The sequence below is a fragment of the Chiloscyllium plagiosum genome, unplaced genomic scaffold, assembly GCF_037043375.1.
Source record: "Chiloscyllium plagiosum isolate Xiang-an unplaced genomic scaffold, Cpla_swu_hap1 HiC_scaffold_45, whole genome shotgun sequence".
Taxonomy (NCBI): Eukaryota; Metazoa; Chordata; class Chondrichthyes; order Orectolobiformes; family Hemiscylliidae; genus Chiloscyllium; species Chiloscyllium plagiosum.
This window is the reverse complement of record NW_028270183.1, coordinates 27,074,819-27,101,874: the sequence shown is the minus strand read 5'-3', so window position 1 is coordinate 27,101,874 and position 27,056 is coordinate 27,074,819. Positions and strand designations below refer to the sequence as shown.

Genomic DNA, 27,056 nt, shown 5'->3' with positions numbered 1-27,056 from the left:
TTTCCTCTGGGTGCTCCGGTTTCCTCCCACAGTCCAAAAATGTGCAGGTTAGGTGAATTGGCCGTGCTAAATTGCCTGTAGTGTTGGTGAAGGGGTAAATGTAGGGGAATGGGTCTGGGTGGGTTGCGCTTTGGCGGGTTAGTGTGGACTTGTTGGGCCAAAGGGCCCATTTCCACACTGTAAGTAATCTAATCTAATGTGCTAATTCTTGATGTGTGTTCCTTAATATCAGGCTAAGATGGAAGTCCACTACTTACTGCATGGATGGGAATCTGTAACTCTTTTTTTTTCGAACTTTTTTTAAAATCCAGATATCCATCTCCTCTTATACTTGGATGTGAATGTGACATACTGATAATATCATTGGTTAGCAATCCCTGATGCTCTGGGAATGTGGGTTCAAATCCCATTATGGCAGCTGGGGGAATTTAAATTCAATAAATGAAAAGCTATTCTCAGTAATGAAACCATTTGATTCACCAGTGTCTCTATGGGAAGACAATCTGATTGACTTTGGCAGGGAGTCGGGTTGGGGCAAAGTATGGGGAAATTGCTTCATTTAACAATGAATGTAGCAAGTTAACCAGAAAGAGAACAGGATATCTGGGAATCTGACAACTGTGTTCCAGTGCAGACAATGGTTTGCCTTCACTTTTTGTTTGTGAGAGGAATTCTGAATTTGTGGATAACCATTAGGATGAGCATCAGAGAAGGGAATTATTTTTTTGTAAGATTTTCATATAAGGCTGGAATTCTCGACTCTGTCAGCCTTAGCACACTACCTGCAGTACAGTAGTAGTTGGCATCTATTTACCAATGTGCATTAGTCAGTTCACAGCTTTTAATCATCATCATCCTGGCACACATTACCCGTTCCTGCAGTTTACCCAAACAGTTTTGGTCTTACAGGGAGAGAGATTGACGCCTTTACTCTCTGAAGTTGAGACGAATGAGAGGTGATCTAATTGAGGGATATAGGATGTTAAAGGGAATTGACAGCTCCTCTTACAGACCAATCCAGAACAGAGGTTCTAATTTTAGGATAAGTGGTAGCAAATTGCAAACATAGATGAGAAATTACTTTCTCCAAGCATTATGAATCAGTGGAATTCACTATCCCACATTGTGCAATGTCAGAAAACATTGAATAAGTTTAAGGAGGTGGTAAACAGATTTTCAATTAGCAGTGGGATGATGGGTTATGGAGAGCAGGTAGGAAAGTGGAGATCAGCCATGATCATATCCAAGAGCAGAGCAGGTTCAGGCTCAATTGCCCACCTCTACTCCTAGTTCTGATGTTTTTAACTGTGATGCTCAATGTGGTGGTTTTGCTGATTTTTCTTGGTGTCTGAATGACCTAGTTACCTTGACCAGGAGCAACAGGGCTTTTACAGCACGTGAACTACTAGCCCAGTGCAAGTTAGCCTTTTCAGATAGCAGAAGAAAAGTTTGAATAAGAGGATGAAAAAAAAAATCTTGTTTCTTTTCAGGAGCTGATACGAAAAGGAATTCCCCATCATTTCCGGGGAATTGTCTGGCAATTGCTCTGCAACGCGACTGATATGCCAGTGAAAAATCAGTATTCCGAACTGCTGAAGATGACCTCTCCCTGTGAGAAGTTAATCCGGAGAGACATTGCACGAACTTACCCAGAGCATGACTTCTTTAAAGGACAGGACAGTCTTGGACAGGAGGTGCTCTTCAATGTGATGAAGGTGAGAGATGAGACTTCATTCCAACTCAACACCTGATTGCTTCTCTTCAAATGTTCTCCTCTTTCCCTTGCTGAAGATTTGTTAACGCCGATCTAGATTATCCCAAATCTCTTCTGGTCAGTGTCCTACCTTTTCATATTCCATAACCCTGAACTGATCTAATGCTCTGCCCATATCCAGATCTACACAGAGTTTTACTTCAGTTGACTTGTTCCAAGAGTGCCTCAAATTTTAAATTCTGCCCAATGTTCAGCGACCTCTCTCTTGTCTATCTCTGCATCCTCCAGCTCTAGCATCTCTCAAGGGGTGGTATCTTTCTTTACTTTGGGTATTCTGTCCATTGTCCAATGTCTTCATCCCACAGTTAATACCTATGACTTCAGCTGTCTTAGGCCTAAGCTCTGGAGTTCCCCTCTGCTCTATCTAACTCTTTGTTTACTGTATAAATGCAGTTTCTAAAACCACACTGCTGAGTTATGGAGATGTTTTGCTAGAGTGTCCAAATGTCTTCTCATAGACTGGAGAATTAATTTGATTTCGAATGATACAATTGAAACTACATGGGGTGGGGGGGAGGGAGATATAATTTGAAATATGCAGAATACTAATTGACCTGGACAGAGTTGATGTTGGGAAGATCTTTCCATTGGTTAGAAAGACTAGAACCCGAGGGCTTACCTTGGAGTAAAGGGAAAACCTTTTTAGAACGGACATAAGTAGAAATTTCTTCAGCTAGAGAGTGGTGAATGTATAGAATTCTCTGCCTCAGAGGGCTGTGGAGAGAGGCCAGATCATTCAGTATATTTAAGACTGAGGTTCTTGGGGATCAAGGGTTACGGGGAGAAAGCAGGAGGTTGGGGTTGAGAAATGTATCAGCCATGATTGAATGGTGAAGCAGACTCGATGGGCTGAATGGCCTAATTTCTGCTCCTATGTCTTATTGTCTAACTGACCTAACAGATGCACTCATCCTGCAGTGTGTCCATCCCTTCCTGTGGCTGGTGGTGCAGTGGCTGTTGTGTCTCACTCCACAACAGATTGGGGAACAGACTACCCTTTGTGCTCTTGTTAATCCTGATCTTCGATTATACTAGGCCTTGCTCATAAAGGATGTGTGAATTAGACTATTCTATATTAACTTTAAAAAAACCCTGGGAGCTCAGTAAACATTGACAGATTAAGTAAGTGGGAAAATCAGTGTGAGCAGATGGAGTTCAGTGTGGGTGACATTGAGGGGTCATCCACTTTGGATGAAAGAGGATCAAACACTAAACACAATGATACGGTAGGAATTGTGGAACAGCCAAAGGAAACCACCAAAAATTACTTGGAGTGCAAGAAGTAACTAAAAATTAAAACAATATTAGTCTTCGTTTCAGGATTTGAGCGCAAGGTGTTGAAAGTTGCATTACAACAAGAATGCAACTCTAAACTAAACTATTTTCAGTACTGCATTCAGATCTGCGGATTGTCCCTTAAGAGGTAAATTGACCTTGGAGAGAGTGCGATGCAGATCCCACAGAGGCAAGATCAGAGTGGTGCTGGAAAAGCACAGCAGGTCAGGCAGCATCCGAGGAACAGGAAAATTGATGTTTCAGGCAGAAGCCCTTCATCAGGAATGAGGCTGGGAGCCTCGGGGGTGGAGAGATAAATGGGAGGGGGTGTGAGGCTGGCAGGAAGGTAGCTGAGAGTGCAATGAGTGGATGGAGGTATGATAAAGGTGATAGGTCGGAGAGGAAGATGGAGCGGATAGGTGGGAAGGAAGATGGACAGGTAATGAGGATGGTGCTGAGCTGGAAGGTTGGAACTGGGGAGAGGGGGGTGGGGAAATGGGAAAACTGGTAAAGTTCACATTGATGCCATGGTGTTGAAGTGTTCTGAGGCGGAAGATGAGGCGTTCTTCCTCCAGGCGTTGGTTGGTGAGGGAGTGGTGGTGGAGGAAGCCCAGGACCTGCATGTCCTCGGCAGAGTGGGAGGGGGAGTTGAAATGTTGGGACAAGGGGTGGTGTGGTTGATTGGTGCGGGTGTCCCGGAGATGTTCCCTAAAGCCCTCTGTGAGGAGGCGCCCAGTCTCCCCAATGTAGAGGAGACCGCATCGGGAGTAACGGATACAATAAATTACATTGGTGGATGTGCAGGTAAAACCTTGGATGTGGAAGGCTGCTTTGGGGCCTTGGATGGACGGGAGGGTGAAGGTGTGGGTGCAGGTTTTGCAATTCCTGCGGTGGCAGGGGAAGGTGCCAGGACGGGAGTGTGGGTTGGGGGGGCACAGACCTGACCAGGTAGTTGCGGAGGGAATGGATAGCGGATCGGAGTGGAAGGGAAATATATCCCTGGTGGCAGAGGATGATGTGATGCATATGGAGGTTGTTGGGGTGGAAGGTGAGGACCGGGGGGATCTGTCCTTGTTACGGTTGGAGGGGTGGGTTTGAGGGCGGAGGTGTGGGACGTGGATGAGATGCGTTGGAGGGCATCTTCAACCACATCAGAGGGGAAGTTGTGGCCTTTAAAGAAGGAGGTCATCTGGTGTGTTCTAAGGTGGAAGTGGTCCTCCTGCAGATGCAGCAGAGGCGGAGAAATTGGGAATAGGGGATAGTATTTCTGCAGGAGGCCGGGTGGGAGGAGGTGTAATCCAGGTAGCTGTGGGAGTCGGCGGGTTTGTAGAAAATGTCTGCTGAGTCGGGCACTGTTGATGGAGATGGGGAGGTCCAGGAAGGGGAGTGAGGTGTCAGAGATGGTCCAGGTGAATTTAAGATCAGGGTGGAATGTGTTGGTGAAGTTGATGAACTGCTCAACCTCCTCGTGGGAGCACAAGGTGGCGCTGATGCAGTCATCAATGTAGCGGAGGAAAAAGTGGGGAATAGTACCAGTGTAACTACGGAAGATGGACTGTTCTACATAGCCGACCGGGGCCCATATGGGTGCCCATGGCTGCCCCTTTTGTCTCGAGGGAGTGGGAGGATTCGAAGCAGAAATTGTTGAGGGTGAGAACCAGTTCGGCCAAATGAATGAGTGTTTCAGTGGAAGGGTACTGGTGGGAACGTCGGGAGAGGAAGAAATGGAGGGCTTGGAGGCCCTGGTCATGGCGGATGGAGGTGTAGAGGGATTGGATATCCGTGGTGAAGATGAGGCGTTGGGGGCCGGGGAAACGGAAGTCTTGGAGGAGGTGGAGGGCATGGGTGGTGTCTCGAACGTATGTGGGGAGTTCCTGGACTAGGGGTGGGGGGGGGGGGGGAAGGACAGTATCGAGGTAGGTGAAGATGAGTTTGGTGGGGTAGGAGCAGGTTGAGACAATGGGTCGGCCAGAGTGGTCAGGCTTGTGGATCTTGGGAAGGAGGTAGAACCGGGGAGTGCGGGGTTCCCGGACTACGAGGTTGGAAGCTGTGGGTGGGAGATCCCCTGAGGTGATGAGGTTCTGTATGGTCTGGGAGATGACAGTTTGGTGATGTGTGGGGTCATGGTCGAGGAGGCGGTAGGAAGAGGTGTCATCGAGTTGGCACCTGGCTTCAGCGGTGTAGAGGTCAGTGCGCCAGACTACCACTGCGCCCCCTTTATCCGCTGGTTTGATGGTGAGGTCAGGATTGGAGTGGAGGGCTGTGCGTTGAGGGTGAGAGGTTGGAGGGGGGTAGACAGATTGAGGCGGTTAACGTCTCAGCAGCAGTTGGAAATGAAGAGATCGAGGGCGGGTAATAGGCCAGCGCGGGGTGTCCAGGTGGATGCAGTGTGTTGGAGGCGGGAGAAGGGGTCCTCGGAAGGTGGGCAGGAATCCTGATTGTGAAAGTAAGCTCTGAGGCGGCAGAAGAATCGTTCGATTCCCACAGAGGTACAGGGGAACAAATTACCAAACTGTGGTTGTATTCACTTCATGATGAAATAAAGGTTGAGGCGATCGAATTGTTTTCAATCATGATTAAAGGGATTGATGGGATGGATGAAGGGGAACCATTTCCCTTGGGGAGTTGAAAACAAGGGGCAGAACTGTAAAATTAGGATTAGTGTATTCATTGACAGTGTGTGAAGGATGATTCCTTTAAGTGTGAACCAGGGCATGTTCCAGAGACCAAGATTAGCAAGTGCTCATTGGAACACAATTTAAGGGATTGGTTTTTGCCAGTAAACAGAGAGGAGAGCTGACTGGAGTTTGTATTGAACTATTAAGCCCAAATAAACACTTGTAGCAGGCACACTGACTCTGCCGATATTTAACAGATGATTAGTACTACAACGTTTGGGAGTAATACAAACAGTGAAGGATATAAGGCAGCACCTATGGAAACACATCCAAATGTGATTCAGAAAGACTTTACACTCACCATTCTCATTCTCATTCTCTCACTGCCAGATCTGTTGAGCATGTCCTGTTTTTTTATTTCAGATTTCCAGCATTTTTGCTTTTTCTCGGTAGGAGGTGATACCAGGGTGCATTTCTTCGCAAAGAATAGTGAAAATCTGGAACTCTCTGCTTCTTCTTTCCCACTCCTCCTCCTGCTCTCATGTGCCTGCTCTCTTTCCCCATTCACTCCACCTGGTAGTGAAGGTATAGATTTTTGTCCAAGTAAAGTTAGTAAAAGGTGTGGAACTAGATAAAAACCGGGCAGATCAGGCTGTCGGTCCTCACTCAGGCAGGTTAGCATCATCACTAGGTACAGCAGATTGTATCCCTCAGTTCAATCCCCTCATTTAACTGGGAGCCTTCATTTCACTTTGCAGTACTCAGTAGGTCATTATTAAAATCAGACCACAACACTGTTCACAAGCAGAAACTGAGGCTTGAGGACCCAGTCCAGAAAATAGTGCAGTGTTGCTCTGAGGGACTGCTTACAGTCTGTGGACTGGTTCATATTCAAGAACTCAGCAGCTAACCTAAACGAGTATGCTCCTACCATTGCAGCCTTCGTTAGTAAGTACACGGGTGACTGCATGCTGAAGAGGTAAATCAGAGTGTTGTCTGACCAGAAACCATGAATGAACCGGGAGATCCACTCCTACTGAAGTCCAGGTCGGAGGTGTTCCAGTCGAGTGACCCTGACCTATACAGGAAATCCAGGTCTGCCCTTCACAAGGCCATCAGAGACACCAAACTAAGCTTGAGGTGCAGACTAACTACCTGGACACATGTTTGTGGCAAGGCTTGCACGACATCATTGGCTACAAATGACATTGAACATATAATATATCCCTCCTTGGAGAGCTTGGTGCATTCTATGCTTGCTTTGAACAGAAGCTCAGTGAAACGGAGTCACCTGTACTCTCGGTCACTACCACAGATGTTAGATCTGCTGCCTTTAAAGGTGAACTCATGGAATGCGGCCTTCCCGGATGGATCCTTTAGCCATGCACTCTGATCCTGTGCGGGCCAGTTGGCAGGAGTATTTGCAGACACCTTTAACCTCTCGTTGCTATGTTCTGAAGTCCCCATCTGCTTCAATAAAATCACCTTCACCCCAGTGCTACAGAAAAGGCATGCAATGTGCCTCAATGACTACCGTCTGGTGTCTCTGACCTCCATGATTATGAGGTGCTTTGAGGGGTTGGTCACTGTTAATGTCCACTCCAGCACCCAGATTGCATTGGTCCCTTGCAATTCGCCTCCTGGTGGAACGTGTCCACGGCACGCACCATCTCTCAGGCCCCACACTCCTCACTGGAACATCTGGACAAGGACACCTATATCAGGCTCCCATTTATTGACTACAGCTCTGCCTTCAACACCACTATTGCAAACAAACGCCTCTCCAAACTCGGGGGACCGAGGTCTCTGCTCTGCATCCCCCTGCCAACCCCCCCCCCCCCCCAAAATTGGATTCTCAAACAGACCACAATGAACACAGCCCAAACCAGCCTCCCATCTATTGACTCCGTCTATACTTCCTGCTGCAGAGAAAAAGGAACCAACATCATCAAAGACCCATCCCACTCCGGTTATACCTGGCCACACCTAATGATAATCTTCCATACTGGTGCCCTGCAGAGGGTGTACTCTGTAACCTACTGTACTCCTTATACACATACAACCATGTGGCTAAACTCTACACCAACTCCATTTACAAGTTTGCTGACGACACCACCATTGTCAGTTGGATCTCTTACAATGAGATGGAGTACAGGAAAGAAATTGAGTGTTTAATGGCATGGTGTGAAGAGATGACAATCTCTCCATCAATGTGAATAAAACGAGGGAGTGGAGGGCATGCCCCTGACTGCATCAGTGATGCTGAAATGGATGGTCAACAGCATCAAGCTCCTGGGAATGACCATCACCAACAATTTGTCCTGGACCCACTCACGTTGACACCGCATTCAAGAAAGTACAGAAACGTCCAAACTACTACAGGAGACCAAGGAAATTTGGCATGTCCCTCAAGACACTTACCAGTTTCTATAGGTGGATGCATCACAGCGTGGTATGACAACTGTTCTCCCCAGGACCAAAAGAAACGACCGAGTTGTGAACACAGCACAGTCCAGCACGCAAACCAGCCTCCCATCTATTGACTCCATCTATACTTCAGGATGGAGCCAACATAATCAAGGACACATCCCACTCTGGGTTTACTCTGTTCCACCCTCTTCCATTGGGCAGAAGAGATAAAAGTTTGTACACGCAAACAAACAGTTGCTTCCGCGCTGTTATCAGATTTTTGAATGGACCTCTTTAACGTTAATATTGATCTCTCTCTGCAGTTTCTCGGCAGCCGTAACATTGTAACCTACACTGTTTACTGTACAAGTGCATCAAAGTAACAGAACAATCTGTCTATAAAGCACGTAACACAACACTTCACTATCTCTGTACACGTGACAGTAATAAATCAAATCAAATCAAATCATCCCTTCAGTGCCAGCTTGGCCCCCAGGGCAAAACCAGCTCCCATCTTGTGGGATGGCTCTCTAAAGGCTGCTGTCAAGTAGTAACACACCACATGAGGCTTATATACTTGCACCGTTGTGTGCTTCCTGCACTGTTTCTTATTACTCCTGAACGTTATGTGCTGTGGCATGGCATATGTTTAAGTTATTAATTCAGTGCTGGGAAATGGGTGATAACGAAAGTGAGTACAGTAATATCCTGAGATTTAATTCAGGGTGGTGGTGTCACCTAAATCAAACCAGTTTCCCATATGGAGTGAACACGAGGCAAATGGCTGGAAAAACATTCCATGCACAACACAGGAAGCAACTTTGAATTCATCCTTAAACATGAGCTGTTTTCCTCATTTCTGTTTTATTTCCCTGTATGTTTTTATACCTGGATATGAATTACTTTGGTAATATCAAGTTGTGAATTTAGTTCTGAAAGAAGTTGAGTTCAGTGAATTTTATTTGATAGCGATAAGTTTTTCATAGAATCCCTACAGTGTGCAAACAGGCCCTTCGGGCCAACAAGTCGCTGCTGATCCTCTACAGAGTAACCCACCCAGACCCATTCTCCTACACTTACCCCTGACTAATGCACCTAACCTACAGATCCGTAAACACTACGGGCAATTTAGCCTGGCCAATCCATCTAACCTGCACAACTTTGGACTGTGGGAGGAAACTGGAGCACTTGGAGGAAACCCATGCAGACACTGGGAGACTGTGCAAGCTCCACACAGACAATCGCCTGAGGCTGGACTCTAACCTGGATCGCTGGCGCTGAGAGGCAGCAGTGCTAACCCCTGAGCCACAGTGCCACCCCACTAAGTTATGGCTGATGTATATAAGTCTCACCCTCCAGGCTTAGCAGCACTCCATCAAGGGACGATTTCGCCCTAGATTGTTTCACATATATACACCGCAATCTGATTGGCATATTTGCTTACTGTGACAATACATTGGGTTGGGTGTTTGACTCAGCATGTTTTTATTGTAAGCTCATTGTTGATAATCACATCAGCAGTTATCATGTAACAACCCCAGTGGTGAATTTCAGAGTCATAACCTGTAAGGTGAAACCTCAAAGCTGTTCTTTTGGTTTCCAATATGGAGCATTCTCATTCATATGCACAGGTAGTGCTAGAAATTGAGGAAGACTTTGGATAAATTGGTTGTATCGACTGTTGGTTTGACCGGATAAAGTCTCCACTATGCCCTTTATTATTAAGTGGCAGTATGACTGCACTGCTGAGTCACCTTGTAGTGTAAGTGTCAGAATTTTCTCCCAGGTTTGAGACTATCCAGTTGCTTTGTTCCAGGCATACTCTTTGGTTGACCGTGAAGTTGGATATTGCCAAGGAAGTGCATTCATTGTGGGGCTGCTCCTCATGCAGGTGAGTGTGAATAACTTCTCTAACGATGCACTGTGGTCAACAATTCCTGTCAAAAGTCATGGTGTGTCTTTAAAGAGTGCTGCCGTGAGGCTTAGCACAAAGCCTTGATTACACCTCCCCTGGTATCAGCTTTGCTAGCTCATTCTTTTACTTCAAATGTCTGCCGTACAAAAACCAGCCATAGTCCACATGGGTGAAACATGCTCGAGGCAGTATTAAGCCAGTGAACACATCCCTGTTACTGTTTGGATGTGATATAGACAGTCAGTATGTGTACTCCAATTAGACCATTGTGATCAAACCACCAAAATGCGAGAGAAGCTCAGCAGGCCTGACAGGATCGAGAGAGAGTGTTAACATTTCAATTCCAAGGACAGTCATGTTGGATTCAAAGCATTAACTCCATACCTGACCTGCTGAATTTCTCTACAACTTTGTTGTTCCTCCAATCTCCAACATCTGAAATAGTTTGATTTTATATTGGTTTCCTGATCGCCTAAATTTTGTGGTGGTGTTATTCACAGCAGACACCCTGTAAAAGATGCTGTCCTGATCACACTTTTAGAGAACAAATACTGTAGAGAACAACCACTTATTAATTTATTGATATTCGCATCATGTGTAACGCCCATGTATTTTGTTGGTCTTTTTAGATCTGATTCTCAGAGCCTGGTCGGTGCTTCAGAGTGCATTCTGTTAAATCTTGTAACAATTTTACAGAGATAGTAATCCAATTTTGAAATACCAGCTTAATAGCCTCCGGGAAAAGTTCAAAATGTACATTTGCTCCTCACTGTGACTCCATCCCTCGATCCTTCCAAGGTTATTGTTTTATATCTCTTTGTCTTTGACAGTCAATCTTTCTCAATAATACCTGTTCTTTACTCGATGGTTTTATTGCCTTGTTGGGTCTGATTGGCGCCACTGTTGAAACATCATAACAATATTTGCACAACTTCTGAATGCCTTGTTTGCAGCAAATTTCGCTTTCTTTTAACAGATGCCCGAAGAAGAAGCGTTTTGTGTGTTTGTGCGTTTGATGCAAGAATATCGATTGAGAGAGCTCTTCAAGCCCAGTATGGCAGAGCTAGGGCTCTGCATCTACCAGTTTGAGTACTTAATCCAGGTAACCAGCTGAGAACTCCTCCAAAGCTGGCCAGTGCTTTGGAGAGAATTGTGTATGTGAAACTTAGGCTAAATTAAACACCACAAAAGCTTGGTCAAAAAGCTATCTTTTAGGGAGTAGGAGCAGGAAGGCAGGCAGAGAGGAGTAGGGATGGCATTCCAGAGCTTGGGATCAAAACATGAGAAGGCACTGCTGCCATTGGGAATGTACAAAACATAGGAATTAGAGGACCACGAATAGTTCCTGCCCAGCTCGGGGTGACGTTGTGTGGTTCCTGCCCAGCTCGGGGGACCTGGCATACGGTTCCTGCCCGGCTCAGGGGGGCCTGGTGTACGGTTCCTGCCCGGCTCGGGGGGGCCTGGTGTACGGTTCCTGCCCGACTCAGGGGGGCCTGGTGTACGGTTCCTGCCCGGCTCGGGGGGGGGGGGGGGGGGGACAGCGTACGGTTCCTGCCCGGCTCGGGGGGGACAGCGTACGGTTCCTGCCCGGCTCGTGGGGGACAGCGTACGGTTCCTGCCCGGCTCGGTGGGGGGGACAGCGTACGGTTCCTGCCCAGCTCGGGGGGGGGGACTGCGTACGGTTCCTGTCCAGCTCAGGGGGGGGGACAGCGTACGGTTCCTGTCCAGCTCAGGCAATTCAACCAGTGAGTATCAGCTGTCTGCCCTTGATATAAAACACGTTATCTTTTTCTCCTCTTTTATAATCTGTTGAGTACCTTGTTTCAATCATTAATTCAATGCCTGTCGATGTGCTCAGTCCCATTGTCTTTGTTTTTCATTAACTGTATAATGATGCTGATCGATGTTTGTCATTTCCTAACTCCAAGTTTAAACCAAATACCTTGTTCACCTGTGACATCACTGCTTACAGGTTTTGGAAGCGTGCATGTGGCAGGTCCATGTTTATCTTCAGTGTCTCACCCTCCTCTCTGTTAGCATCCTGATCTGGACCATTTCCATTAAATAAGCATTGGCTCCTAAAACTAAAGGAGTCCGGTGCTGAAGCAGTGGCCTTGTGGTATTGTCACTGGACTAGAAATCCAGAGGCCCAGGGGATCTGGTTTCAAAACCCAGCACCACAGATTAAATTTTTAAAACAATTTCCACAATCTGGATTTGTGAAATCCTTGGTGGTTGTCATAAAAATGTCCTTTTAGGAAAAGATACCGCCATGGTGGTCTGGCCTTCATGTGACACCACACCCATAACAAAGTGGTTTATTGTTAACTCCCTTTTGCTGCTACAAGTCACTCCGTTGTGTCAAGCCACTAATAAGGAAAAAAGGAATGAAACCAGATAGGCATTACTGGAATGACAATGGCAAACACATTGGCCCTCTTTTCCACTGTAGGGATCTTTCGGCCCATCGAGTCCACACCAACTGGCTGAATAGCACCTACCCAGGCCCCACCCAAGCCAGTCCCTGTAACCCTGCATTTCCCATGGCCAACCTATCTAGCCTGCACATCCCTGAACACTATGGGCAATTTAGCATGGCCAATCCACCCTCACCTGCACACCTTTGGACTGTGGGAGGAAACTGGAGCACCCCGATGGAAACCCATGCAGACACGGGGAGAATGTGCAATCTCCACACAGACAGTTGCCCGAGGCTGGAATCGAACTAGGGTCCCTGTTACTGTGAGGCAACAGTACTAACCACTGTGCTGCCTGACAAACCCTACCAAGTTCTCAGCATTAACGTCAGGGATTAATGCCAAGATTGGGAGAGCTGTCTCGCAGACCAGTCAAGTAACAGCCTGACCTATTCATATTCTCAATCATACCTTGCAGACACTGTCCCAGGCAGCACCATCACCAGCCCCTGAGTATATCCTGACCCACCAGCAGGTCCGATTCAGTACAGGTGGCAGTACAGTCAGAAGGGAGCTGCCCTCTGCTGCCTTTCCTTGAAGTTTGATTTTGTTTACACATACCTCTGATCCACAATCGTTCGTGCTGTCCACCACTGCCATTCAACAGCAGTAGCAATTAGTATCTACAAGATGCACTGTAGAAATGCACCAAGACTCCTTCATTAGCACCTTCCAAACCCATGACCATTATCTCTAGAAGGGCAAGAGCAGCAGATACATGGGAACACCACCGAGCCATTCAGACTTGGAAGTATAGAGCCAATCTTTCACCGTCACTGGCTGAAATCGTGGCATTGTTGGGTGTTCCCTCAGCATATGGACTGCAGCGCTTCACGTAGGCACTCGACCACCACCTTCTCAAGGGCAACCAGGGCCAATAGATGCTGGCCCAGCTGACAATGCCCACATCCCCTGGGTGGGTGAGCGTTAACATCTGGGCAGCTGGTTTTTATTTCAGGCCCACCTTCAACTTTCATTCCCAACTTACTTAGATAAAACAAAGTGCTGGAGAAACTCAGCAGGTCTGGCTGCTTCTGTGGAAAGGGAAACAAAGTTCATCTCTGCTAAAAGAGCTGGAACATAAAGATGGGGAACAGATGGTGAAGCCCCCCCCCCAGACCGAGTGTTGTTGTAGGAGAAGGATAGTTGCTGAATTGGTAGGCCAGCTGTGCTGAGAATGAATGCATGCAGAAAAGACATTGTTGGGTTTCTGGTGGGGAAAGGGGATGCAACCAGAATGGAGGATTCGTGTTTATTTTTGAAGTTATTGAACTCGATGTTAAGTCTTTAACTTGAAGTTCCTTGTAAGTGGATTCGCAGGTAGATAGGATAGTGAAGGCAGCATGCATTCGTTCTCAGCACAGCTGGCCTACCAATTCAGCAACTATCCTTCTAGAACAACACTTGGTCTGGGGGGGGGGCTTCACCATCTGTTCCCCTTGCTCCTTCTCCCCACTGTGCTTTCCTTTATTGGTCAGAGTATTGAGTACAGGAGTTGGGAGGTCATGTTGCGGCTGTACAGGACGTTGGTTAGGCCACTGTTGGAATATTACATGCAATTCTGGTCTCCTTTCTATCGGAAAGATGTTGTGAAAATTGAAAGGGTTCAGAAAAGACTTACAAGGATGTTGCCAGGGTTGGAGAATTTGAGCTATAGGGAGAGGCTGAACAGGCTGGGGCTGTTTGCCTGGAACACGGAGGCTGAGGGGTGACCTTATAGAGGTTTATAAAATCATGAGGGGCATGGATAGGATAAATAGGCAAAGTCTTTTCCCTGGAGTCGGGGAGTCCAGAACTAGAGGGCATAGGTTTAGGGTGAGAGGGGAAAGATATAAAAGAGACTTAAGGGGCAACGATTTCATGCAGAGGGTAGTACATGTATGGAATGAGCTGCCAGTGGAAGTGGTGGAGGCTGGTACAATTGCAACATTTAAGAGGCATTTGGAGGGGTATATGAATAGGAAGGGTTTGGAGGGATATGGGCCGGGTGCTGGCAGGAGGGACTAGATTGGGTTGGGATATCTGGTCGGCATGGGCAGGTTGGACCGAAGGGTCTGTTTCCAGGCTGTACGTCTCTCTGACTCTAAGTCCTCAAGGCTGTTAAAGCCCTAAGTGAGAAATGAGAGACTATTTCTCCAGCTTATGTTGGGCTTCACTGGAATACTGCAGTAGGCTTCAGACAAAAATGTCAGCAAGCTGGTGTGTTAAAATGGCAAGGGACTCTAAGGTCTCGGGTTTGTTTGTGGCTGAGCAAAGCCTAACACAAGCTGGAGGAACATCTCAACATTTTCTTTGTTCAGGCGCTTCAAGTGCTAACAACTTCAGATTATGAACTCTGTGCTCCATTTTAATCACATCCCTTCCATTCCCACCCCTAGTGTCTTGTTTGCATGCTGTGGTCCTGTTTGCCGAGCTGGAAGTTTGTGTTGCAAACGTTTCGTCCCCTGTCTAGGTGACATCCTCAGTGCTTGGGAGCCTCCTGTGAAGCGCTTCTGTGGTGTTTCCTCCGGCATTTATAGTGGCCTGTCCCTGTCGCTTCCAGTTGTCAGTTTCAGCTGTCCGCTGTAGTGGCCGGTATATTGGGTCCAGGTCTATGTGTTTGTTGATGGAGTTTGTGGATGAGTGCCAAGCTTCTAGGAATTCCCTGGCTGTTCTTTGTTTCGCTTGCCCTATAATGGTAGTGTTGTCCCAGTCAAATTCATGTTGCTTGTCGTCTGTGTGTGTGGCTACTAGGGATAGCTGGTCGTGTCGTTTCGTGGCTAGTTGATGTTCGTGGATGCGGATCGTTAGCTGTCTTCCTGTTTGTCCTATATAGTGTTTTGTGCAGTCCTTGCGTGGGATTTCCTTGGGGAAACTGGAACCTTACAATGCATGCGTTTGGTCTCAACAGAGCTGACCTAATTTTCTGTTATTAACACCAACTGTTAACACCTATTCTACACTTCCTTCCCACCGTTAGCACTGCCTTTGGCTTTTTTTTTGCTCTGGGAACCTTTGCCATCTATTACATTAGCTCCTCCTCTCCCTTTTGCCAACAGCACGCCAACCACAATATTCCAGCCCTTTGATTTTATTCATTTATGGGACATGGAGATCGCCGGCTGAGTTAGCATTTGTCTGTCCCTAGTTGCCCTTGAGAAGGTGGTTGTGAGATGCCTCCTTGAACTGCTGCAGTCCATGTGCTGTAGGTAGATCCACAATGCTGTTAGGGAGGGAATTCCAGGGTTTTAACCCTGTCACACTGAGGGAACAGCAATCTATCCAAGATGGTCAGTGGCCTGGAGCAGAACTTGCAGGTGACCTGACTCGATGTGAACTATTTCTCTCTCCACAGATGATGCAAAACTTGCAAATTCTCTCCAACACTTTGCAGATTCTGTAGAACAGAAATACTAAGTGTTTGCTGTACTTATAAATGGATCTGTTCTGGGCATGGGCAATGTTTTTTTTGAAATAGGACTGACTTGGAGGGCTTTTAACTTTGCTTACATCATGCAGGGTAACAATTCTTAACGTGGGTGTGATAACCCCTTTAAGACATGTGGGAAATGACGAATTAATCTCCTTGTGGAGCTTGTTGAGTATGAGTTCCCTAGGTAACAGGTCATGGCCTGCTCAATTGGAAATCATTACCTGAGCCCTTTATTGAACAGACCCAGGAATGGCCTGAGACGAGTCTACGCAGTGGCAGGCAGTCACTCCATAGTAAATGATGACTGAAAACAAATGCTGGAGATCACAGCGGGTCAGACAGCATCCATAGAGATAGAGCACAGTAACGTTTCAAGTCTAGATGACTCTTCAGAGCTGAGAGCTTACCTCCGATGGAGAGTCATGGAGACTCAATGTTCGTGCACTCTCCATCCGTGACGCTGTCTGACCCGCTGTGAGCTCCAGCCTGTGTTGTTTTCAGTAGAGGTCCCAGCACCTGCTGTAGCTTACTCCTACAATAATAAATGATGTTCCTTTCCTGTCAAACTTTGAGTTATTACAGTGGCAATGAGAGTTAACAAAGGTTTGGGCACCCTTGCCTTTCAATGAATCTGGTAAGACCATGACAGGGAAATATTGGAGGAGTGACTATTGGGGAAACTGGAACCTTACAATGCAGATGTGGAGGATTTGTCCCGGTATGCTCAAACAATGAGATACTTTTGCTTTTAAAGCAAACAGATAGAGATCACCAACAAAGAGTCATTCTGCTCACCACTCAGGCCCCAACTTCCAGTATCGTAGCGTATAACCTACCCAACAACCTTGGGGTCACAATCCTTTGACAAATTGATAGATGTGGTCGTGGAACACAGTGACACCAAACCATCTGTTGCATTGCAACATTACATGTTTAACACAGACTTTCTGGGGAGCCACTTACTGAATTCTTCACAAGACTATGGAAATTGGCAGAGCGCTGAGTATGGGTCAGTACTTCAGGATATGTTAAGGAATCGCACAGTTTGTGGAAGTAATAATGAACTAGATCTGTACTTAGGAAAGCTCTAGAACTGGCCCTTCCCTGTGAAAACATGCAGAAAGGGTCTTGGGCTTTTCAGGGCTCCAGAGATGATGCTGTCCTCAGCCTTTGGTAACCTGTGCTCCCAATTAAGATAAAACCTCAGGTAAATGCCCTGCCCCAGATATGGAAGAAGACGTTTCTATGTAAATGGAACCGTGGATTTTGTTGTAACTGTATTGGGAACAAACCTTTCAGAACTCTGATGGGGCATCTTGCCAATCAGCTTGAGAGACACCAAGACTAAGATTGGCCACTGGGGGGAGCCCTTTTGTATTTTGGGGGCCACTATAATCTCTGTAACCATTGGCAAAGGATAGTCCGACTCCACTGGGTGGTGATGCAAGGGCCCAGTGTTAATCCTTTGGGAAGAGGCTAGCTACAAAGAGGTTTTGGTCAGAAAAATACAGGTTTTTTTAAATGAGTTGTGGCAGCCTATATGAAGTAATTGGGAAGTATCCTGAAGCCTTCCAAGAGGGTGTGAGGAAGGTAAAAGCCACCACCTCAGTAGACCCAGAGGCCTGACCGAATACTGCAAGGCACAGCTGGTCCCCTGTGCGCTGAAGTAGAGGCTGAATTGGAACGCCTACAGTAATTGGGAATCACACGCCCAGAACAGGTTGCTGCATGTGCCATCCCATTCTTGATGAAGGGCTTTTGCCCAAAACATCGATTCTCCTGCTCCTCGGATGCTGCCTGACCTGCTGTGCTATTCCAGCATCACACTTTTTGACTTTGATCTCCAGTATTTGCTGTCCTCACTTTCTCCATGCCAGTTGTAAAACCTGACAACTTACACTCAAACGAGTTGAATGAGAGTATTTATTTGCCCTTTCGGGTATCTTCGGCTTGTGCTGCCTTTCCAAGTGGTTATAGTGGCCCCAGAATACAAAAGGGCTCCCCTCCCCCGACATAGTGGTCAATCTTAATCTTAGTGCCTTCCAAGCTTTAAGGAGAGCATTCTCCAAGGCCCATTGAGACTGGCGGTCGATGTGTATGATGTTTTAATTACAGGAGTTACTACAAATGGTCCTGGGGGATGTTGCTGAACAGAGACCTTGGAGTCAAGTTCATAGCTCCTTGAAAGTGGAGTCACAGGCCACAGAGTCATAGAGATGTACAGCACGGAAACAGACCCTTCGATCCAACCTGTCCATGCCGACCACATATCCCAACCCAATCTAGTCCCACCTGGCCCATATCCCTCCAAACCCTTCCTATTCATATACCCATCCAAATGCCACTTAAATGTTGCAATAGTACCAGCCTCCATCACTTCCTCTGGCAGCTCATTCCATACACGTACCACCCTCTGCGTGAAAACGTTGCCCCTTAGGTCTCTTTTACATCTTTCCCCCCTCACCCTAAAGCAATACCCTCTAGTTCTGGACTCTCCGACCCCAGGGAAGAGACTTTGTCTATTTATCCTATCCAAGCCCATCAGGATTTTATAAACCTCTATAAGATCACACCCTCAGCCTCCGACGCTCCAGGCAAAACAGCCCCAGCCTGTTCAGCCTCTCCCTTAGCTCAAATCCTCTAACCCTGGTAACATCCTTGTAAATCTTTTCTGAACCCTTTCAAGTTTCACAACATCTTTCTGATAGAAAGGAGACCAGAATTGCACGCAATATTTCAACAGTGGCCTAACTAATGTCCTGTACAGCCGCAACATGACCTCCCAACCCCTGTACTCAATACTCTGACCAATAAAGGAAAGCATACCAAATGCCTTCTTCACTATCCTATCGACCTGCGACTCCACTTTCAAGGCGCTATGAACCTGCACTCCAAGGTCTCTTTGTTCAGCCACACTCCCCAGGACCTTACCATTAAGTGTATAAGTCCTGCTAAGATTTGCTTTCCCAAAATGCAGCACCTCTCATTTATCTGAATTAAACTCCATCTACCACTTCTCAGCCCATTGGCCCATCTGGTCCAGATCCTGTTGTAACCTGAGGTAACCCTCTTCGCTGTCCACTACACCTCCAATTTTGGTATCATCTGCAAACTTATTCACTGTACCTCTTATGCTCACACCCAAATCATTTATGTAAATGACAAAAAGTAGAGGACCCAGGATCCTTGTGGCACTCCACTGGTCACAGGCCTCCAGTCTGAAAAACAACCCTCCTCCACCACCCTCTGTCTTCTACGTTTGAGCCAGTTCTGCATCCAAATGGCTAGTTCCCCCTCTATTCCATGAGATCTAACCTTGCTAATCAGTCTCCCATGGGGAACCTTGTTGAATGCCTTACTGAAGTCCATATAGATCACATCTACTGCTCTGCCCTCATCAATCCTCTTTATTACTTCTTCAAAAACCTCACTCAAGTTTGAGAGACATGATTTCCCACGCTCAAAGCCATGTTGACTATCCCGAATCAGTCCTTGCCTTTCCAAAGGAGAAAGTGAAGACTGCAGATGCAGATCAGAGCTGAAACACGTGTTGCTGGAAAAGCACAGCAGGTCAGGCAGCATCCAAGGAGCAGGAGAATCGATGTTTCGGGCATAAGCCCTTCTTCAGGAATGAGGAGGGTGTGCCAAGCAGGCTAAGATAAAAGGTAGGGAGGAGGGACTTGGGGGAGGGGCGTTGGAAATGCGATAGGTGGAAGGAGGTTAAGGTGAGGGTGATAGGCCGGAGAGGGGGTGGGGATGGAGAGGTCGGGAAGAAGATTGCAGGTCAAGAAGGCGGTGCTGAGTCCGAGGGTTGGGACTGAGATAAGGTGGGGGGAGGGGAAATGAGGAAACTGGAGAAATCTGAGTTCATCCCTTGTGGTTGGAGGGTTCCCAGGCAGAAGATGAGGCGCTCTTCCTCCAACCGTCGTGTTGCTATGGTCTGGCGATGGAGGAGTCTAAGGACCTGCATGTCCTTGGTGGAGTGGGAGGGGGAGTTAGTGTTGAGCCACAGGGTGGTTGGGTTGGTTGGTCCGGGTGTCCCAGGCTTTTTTTTCCCTGGAGTGTCGGATACTGAGGGGTGACCTTTTTATAGACGTTTGTAAAATCATGAGGGGCATGGATAGTGTAAATAGACAAGGTCTTTTCCCTGGGGTGGAGTAGTCTAAAACTAGAGGACATTGGTTTCCGGTGAGAGGGAAAAAATTTAAAAGGGACCCAAGGGACAAATTTTTCACAGAATGGTGCATGTATGGAATGAGCTGCCAGAGGAAGTGGAGAAGATTAGTACAATGACAGCATTCAAAAGGATGAATAGGAAGGGTTTAGAGGGATGTGGGCTGCATGCTGGCAAATGGGATGAGATTAGTTTAAGGTATGTGGTTGGCTTGGGCAAGTTGGAACAAAGGGTTTTTTTCTGTGCTGTACATCTTTGTGACTGAAGATATCCTGTGAGAGAGAGAGAGAGATTAGGGGTTGAAGGTCATATAGTACACGAGCACAAAATGCTGCTGCTACCGGGAAACTAATAAAGAAGTAGGAAATGCCGGGAATACCCAGGTCCTCACTGTATTTATCAGGAGAGAAACAGTTATTATTTCCTGCTGATGGCCTTTCCTTTGTCAGGGTAGATGAGAAAGGCAAAAGTGAGGACCATTTTGAGATACTGGAGATCAGAGTCTAGATTAGACTGGTGCTGGAAAAGCACAGCAGGTCAGGCAGCATCCGAGGAGCAGAAAAATCGACACCTCAGGCAAAAGCCCGTCATCAGAAATGAACTGATCAGGAATGATTCATTCCTGATGAAGGGCTTTTGCCCAAAATGTCGATTTTCCTGCTCCTTGGATGCTGCCTGACCTGTGCTTTTCCAGCACCACTCTAATCTCGACTCTGGGTAGATGAGAAGTCTAGCTGGAACAATACTGTTTTATTCTTTCCGTGTGCTGCAGGCTGTGACTGTTTCCAATAGTGGTCTGTTTTTACCTCACCTCCTCATGATAGTTTGCATTTGTTCTACTTGTGCCTTTGAGTATAGATTCGGAGTACTGTTAATCGTCTATCTCTAATTGATTTGAGGGTTTCGGGTCAATGGCACACTGTCACTGAAATCACAGAGAGCCGGGCCCTGCCTGATGGGTACTGCTGAACCAGTTGAGTTTTTTTCATTCATTCATTCCTTCAGATTGGTGTTGCTGGCTGGGTCAGCATTAATTGCTTGTCCCTCATTTCCCTAGTGAGGTGCAGCCTTGAACCAGGTCCTGTCAGTAGACCCACAGTGTCACTAGGGAGGGAACTCCAGGATTCTGACCCAACAACACTGAAGGAGTGACCATGTATTTCTAAGTCCGGATGATGAGCAGCTTCGATGGGAACTTGCAGGTGGAGTGCTGTTGTACCTTGGAGAGAAGGCTTTGCATACAGTTCCTCAGGGCAGAAAGGAAAGAGTGGTGGGGTGGATCTTTATTAAACTAGGAGGTCATGTCCAGTACTGTTTCCAAAGGCTAGCTTTGAGTCCATTACTCCTTTTTAAATTTTATAAATGATACTGACTGAGGTGTAGAGAGCAACACCAAGTTTGGAGATCATGTGAAACCTGCCAAAGCAGTATTGTGATGTGGCTAGTTACAGGCTTCAGAATGATAGGGCAGTGAATTAGGTCGCATCGGGGATGTGAAGTCTGAAGTTCTGACTTTCTCCTCCTATGGTAAGTACTGCACTTTGCGAGAACTAATAGGGGAAATGGATATGTTTTAAATGGACACTTGTTAGAATCCTGCAATGAGCTGAGTGCCTTGGTTATTTTCTGCTGAAATCAATATTTGTTACTAGGATTGATAAATCGAGAAATAGATTATTGAATCAAAGATCATACGCAAACTTTATAAGATTGCTGGTTAGGCCTCTGCTGAAGTATTGTGGAGGATCCTGGGTGTCCCATTTCAGGAAAAATGCAACAAACTTTGAATGGGTTCAGAGATTATTCATCAGGGATGAGGAATGTCTGCCATCAAGTAATGTCAGAAAAGTTAGGATTGTTCTCTAGCGCTTCCAAATAAACTTGTTGGACTATAACCTGTTGTGATTTTTAACTCCTTGGTACAGAGCAGGTTAAGATAATTTCAAGCTGACGAAGGAGAATAATCCAAAGCATATTTGGTTTGATTTGACCAATAAAAACATTGGCAAAATATAAAAAAATGAAATTTAGACATTTTTTAAAATTCAAATTTGTTGGTGTCTGGCATGCTCAATGTGAGCTGATTCTGTCAATAACTTTCCAAGGTCGTCATGCAGGTACTTGAGGGTGAATGAGTTGTTGGGTTCTCGAGAAGGAAGGCCGATGTGAGACTAAACACAACTGCTTTGCCGTAGAGTTTGTAAGGCGTGATGGGACCACCCTTTTCCCCCTGTACCAATGATTCCTGGCTGTTTTCTGGTACAGCTGCAAACTACCAAATCCACTGCATTCAGATCGTGCCTTGTGCTCAAGACCCTCATGGTTGCTGCTTTAATCATTTGACTGTCCGACTGCTGGTCTGAGTAGTAATATTAGTTAGAATTGACCTCCTCTTTTCACTCCTCAGATTTTACATGTGGACTGTACGTTGCAGTTGGAATGAAGCTAAGCTTCTGTTTCTGTCATCCTTTCATGATCACAAGATGCCTCAAAGTGCTGATGGCCAATTAAGTACTTTGTGAAATTTAGTCAGTATGATGCAGAAGAAGGCCATTGGCCCATCAAGACCATGCCAGCCCTCGGTAGTGTAATCCAATTAACTGGAGGTCCCACCGCCCTGTGGCCGAACATTTCAACTCCCCCTCCCACTCTGCCGAGGACATGCAGGTCCTGGGCCGCCTCCACCGCTGCTCCCTCACCACCCGACACCTGGTGGAAGAACGCCTCATCTTCTATCTTGGAACACTTCAACTGCAGGGCATCAATGTGGACTTCACCACTTTCCCCATTTCCCCTCCCCCCACCTTACCCCAGTTCCAACCTTCCAGCTTAGCACCATCCTCATGACCTGTACCATCTGCCAATCTTCCTTCCCACCTATCTGCCCCACCCACTTCTCTGACCTATCATCTTTATCCAATTCGTGTACTCTTTGCTACTTTCTCCCCAGCCCCACCCCCTCCCATTTATCTCTCCACCTCCTCCCTGCTTTCATTCCTGATGAAGGGCTTTTGCCCGAAACTTCGATTTTCCTGCTGCTCAGTTGCTGCCTGACCTGCTGTGCTTTTCCAGCACCACTCTAATCTAGACTCTAATCCAATTAGCCCCATTCCCCTGCTGTATCCCTTTAGCCCTGTAAATGCATTGCTGTCAAATATCCAATCATTTTCTTTTTGAGCTTGTTCTTATCTCCACTTTGACTGCACTCATGGGGAGAGTCTTGAGTCATTAGCAGTTGCTGTGTAAAAATGTTCTTGCTCTCGCCGATTGGCCAAGCCCATTCCTCTGTAACCCATTCGTCCTTAAGCCATGATCTAATGGGAGCAGCCTTTCCTTGTCTGCCTTATCTAACCTGGTCATAGACCACGATCAAATCTCTCCTCAATCCCCTTTGTTCTGTGCAGACTAACTACAGCTGCTTCAACTTAACATTGCAGCTAAAATTCCTCAATCTTGGAACCATTCTGTTAAATCTCCTCCTCTGTAATTTCTGAAAGATCCCAACTATATACAATGCAGTTTACATATGAAGCTCCTACAAAATAGCAGTGTGTTAATGGGAATAATAATGAGGCCAGAATATACTTGAGTTAATTAACTATTTTTCCTTGGATAAGCTAAACTAGAATTCCAAAATCCAGAGGAAATGACCTGGTAGTCAGGCTGACCTCATTCTTTGCTTATTCAAAGCTGATCTGCGTCTGTGTTCAGTATTGGTTTAAATGTCTTCTTTTTTGTCTATTTTAGGACCAATTACCTGAATTGCATGTGCACTTTCGGTCGCAGAGTTTCCACACGTCCATGTATGCGTCTTCCTGGTTCCTGACCATTTTCCTCACCACGTTTTCACTGCCGTTAGCTACCAGAATATTTGACATATTTATGTATGAGGTAAGATCTTTGCAGAGGCATCAGTCTGATTGAACTCTAATAGAGTCAAGTGAAAGTGAATGGCATGACTGAGTGTGTTACTTACTTTCCCCAGTTCATGTCAGACCTCATAACATGAGAAGAGATGAATGCCCTCCTCTGCAATAGGTGTGTCGCATGTTGGGATTTATCTGGGTTTGGAGAGTGCATTATAGCTCTCTGTGAACGTCCCTTTCACAGTTCCAAAAACTCTAACACCATATCTTTGAGAGAGATCAAGCCATGATTGGTGCAGTCTCAGAGTTGCGCTAAACACGTCGGAGTGTCATCTCATAGAGTCATAGAGATGTACAGCATGGAAACAGACCCTTCGGTCCAACCATCCATGCCGACCAGACATCCCAACCCAATCTAGTCCCACCTGCCAGCACCCAGCCCATATTCCTCCAAATGCTTCCTAGTCATATACACATCCAAATGCCTCTTAAATGTTGCAATTGTACCAGCCTCCACCACATCCTCTGGCAGCTCATTCCATACATGTACCACCCTCTGCGTGAAAAAGCTGCCCCTTAGGTCTCTTTTATATCTTGCCCATCTCACCCTAAATCTAAGCCCTCTCTTTCTGGACTCCCAGACTCCAGGGAAAAGACTTTGCCTATTTATCCTATCTGTGCCCCTCATAATTTTGTAAACCTCTATAATGTCACCCCTCAGCCTCCGACGCTCCAGGCAAAACAGCCCCAGCCTGTTCAACCTCTCCCTGTAGCTCAGATCCTCCAACCCTGGCAACATCCTTGTAAATCTTTTCTGAACCCTTTCTAGTTTCGCAACATCTATCCGAGAGGAAGGAGACAAGAATTGCACGCAATATTCCAAAAGTGGCCTAACCAATGTCCTGTACCACCACATGTACTCCTGTACTCAATACTCTGACCAATAAAGGAAAGCATACCAAACGCCGCCTTCATTATCCTATCTACCTGCAACTCCACTTTCAAGGAGCTATGAACCTGCACTCCAATGTCTCTTTGTTCAGCAACACTTACCATTAAGTGTATAGGTCCTGCTAAGATTTGCTTTCCCAAAATGCAGCACCTCTCATTTATCTGAATTAAACTCCATCTGCCACTTCTCAGCCCATTGGCCAATCTGGTCCAGATCCTGTTGCATTCCCTCCCTGAAATGTTTGTTTCTCCTCCTCTCCTCCTGTGATGTGGATCTGGCCTTTCCCAGATGTAATCACAAACCACCTAAATAGAGATGTGATGGATGGTATAGCAACTCATTACCAGCACCAAGTCAAACAAGCAACCATTCACAACACGTCTGACTGGTGTTCAGGGCTCCAGTCACTTTTCTGTTGACTTATTGAATATTGAGGTTCACAGTGACTTGGAAATTTCTTGTATATTATTTGAGGAGAAACTTCATGTTTTTAAGGGCTTATTAAAGGATTGTTGGCAAGGAAATGGCTTAATTTCGACCAAGCCTAATGATTGCAAAATAGAATACATTTCTGTACAATGCAGGGAGTATCCCTGCTTCTGGGTAGTCTGGATAGTCAGCAGCAACTCCTGAGCTGCACACAGTGTTCATGTGCATTTATCACTGAGCACTCTTTCTGGCCTCTGTTTCCACAATGGCTTTCACAGTGGAACCGTTTATTGAAAAAGTATAAAGCAGCAAACAAGACCAAGACATAGCTCGCACAAAACTGAGCTAATTTCCCTATCGTCATTCTTGTGTGACTTTCCAATCATGGTGTTCAGAAGGAGTGACTTGATTCAAAGCAAGATATCCTAATTGTTTTCTCTTTCTCCATCACCTCTGAACGCTCGCTACTGGCCCATTCTGCAACTTCCTACCCCCCACAAATACTTGCCACCCTCTCCCAGCAAGACACTGATTTCAAAGTTCAGATCCAATGTCTTAAGATGAGCTGTTCTGAAGGAGATTTGCCACTGAGAGTCAGACGTTGAAGCTTCTGGGAATTAGGAGGCTAACCCGTTGTCTTCATGCTGATGGCAAATCTTCTGAATGCAATCCTTTCTCTCCGTCTACTTTGAGGGCTGCTCTAAACTGTGCAAAGTTGCAAATTTTGTGTACTGTACTATCTTTGCCCAATGAATACAGGGTGTGGAAATGAAATATGCAAAATATTTTAAGTCAACTTCTTTCCTTAGTCATTTTGAAGAGAAGAGAAATAAGATGGCATGTTTGATTTGAGCTAAATGTGGTTTGTTGTGACCCAGTGAATACGTTGCTGTCCTGTAACCTGTGATGCATGACCACCATGTCACGGAAATTGTAGAGTCTAACCATTCAAATAATTTCAATTATGTTGGGTCACCTCTTCATTAATGCGAATCCTTCACATTCTATTTTACTTGGCTAGCATTAGCATTATGGATTACCTATTATACTCCAAAAAAAATTGTATTTGAACAGAATTCAAGTCCACACTAAGAGCTTACTTTAATTTGCCACACTCCATAAAATACTCACCACATTGATTACTAACTCCCTAAATTTGTACAACCGATTCAAACTATCAATTTAAAACGTCATTACTTGTTCCCTCATTTCATTAGGTCTCGGGCATTCCTTCAGACCAAGTTAGATCTCTCAATATTTGTACTCAATCATTTGTATTTAAATGGGGAAGTGGTTAGCAGTGTGATAATGACAACACAGCCTGTTTTTATTCGATACCTGGAATTAGTGTGGGTAAACAAAGAAAGTTATCGGCATGGCTGGCTTTTCCATTTTGCATTTTGTGTCCTGGCTTTGTAACCTTTTGCAAACTCTCCGTTTACTTTGAAGTGCATTCATGTGTTGACAGGGCTTGGAAATAGTGTTTCGCATTGGGATGGCCATCCTTCAGTTTAATCAGGTGGAACTGATGCAGCTTGATATGGAAGGAATGTCACAGGTAAATTTAATCATTGTCTCTGCCAACAGGAAATAAGTCAACTGGACAGCTCCTTTCCCCGGAGGAGCTTTTATCTCTGTCTGAGATTTAAGTCATTCTTAGTGTCCCAGTGTATCGCTAAAAAGCGTTTAGTCACTGAAACCCTATTCTCAAAAGGATCTTTCTAATATCTTCTCCATTCCATCCCACACCCCATT

At 46.0% G+C, this 27,056-nt stretch overlaps 1 protein-coding gene across 6 annotated transcripts in view; it reads left to right on the top strand.

The window, feature by feature from the left end:
- LOC122552164 (EVI5-like protein) overlaps nt 1-27,056 on the top strand; it is a 214,493-nt gene that overhangs the window by 7,749 nt on the left and 179,688 nt on the right. For 5 of the 6 annotated variants that reach the window (XM_087983407.1, XM_087983403.1, XM_087983406.1 and 2 more), the window contains exons 3-7: nt 1,491-1,715; nt 9,893-9,967; nt 10,968-11,093; nt 23,802-23,945; nt 26,770-26,859. In XM_087983407.1, the coding sequence (XP_087839533.1) occupies nt 1,491-1,715; nt 9,893-9,967; nt 10,968-11,093; nt 23,802-23,945; nt 26,770-26,859 (660 nt within the window). The remainder of the gene's footprint in view (nt 1-1,490; nt 1,716-9,892; nt 9,968-10,967; nt 11,094-23,801; nt 23,946-26,769; nt 26,860-27,056) is intronic. The other variant, XM_087983404.1, reaches the window with a different exon arrangement.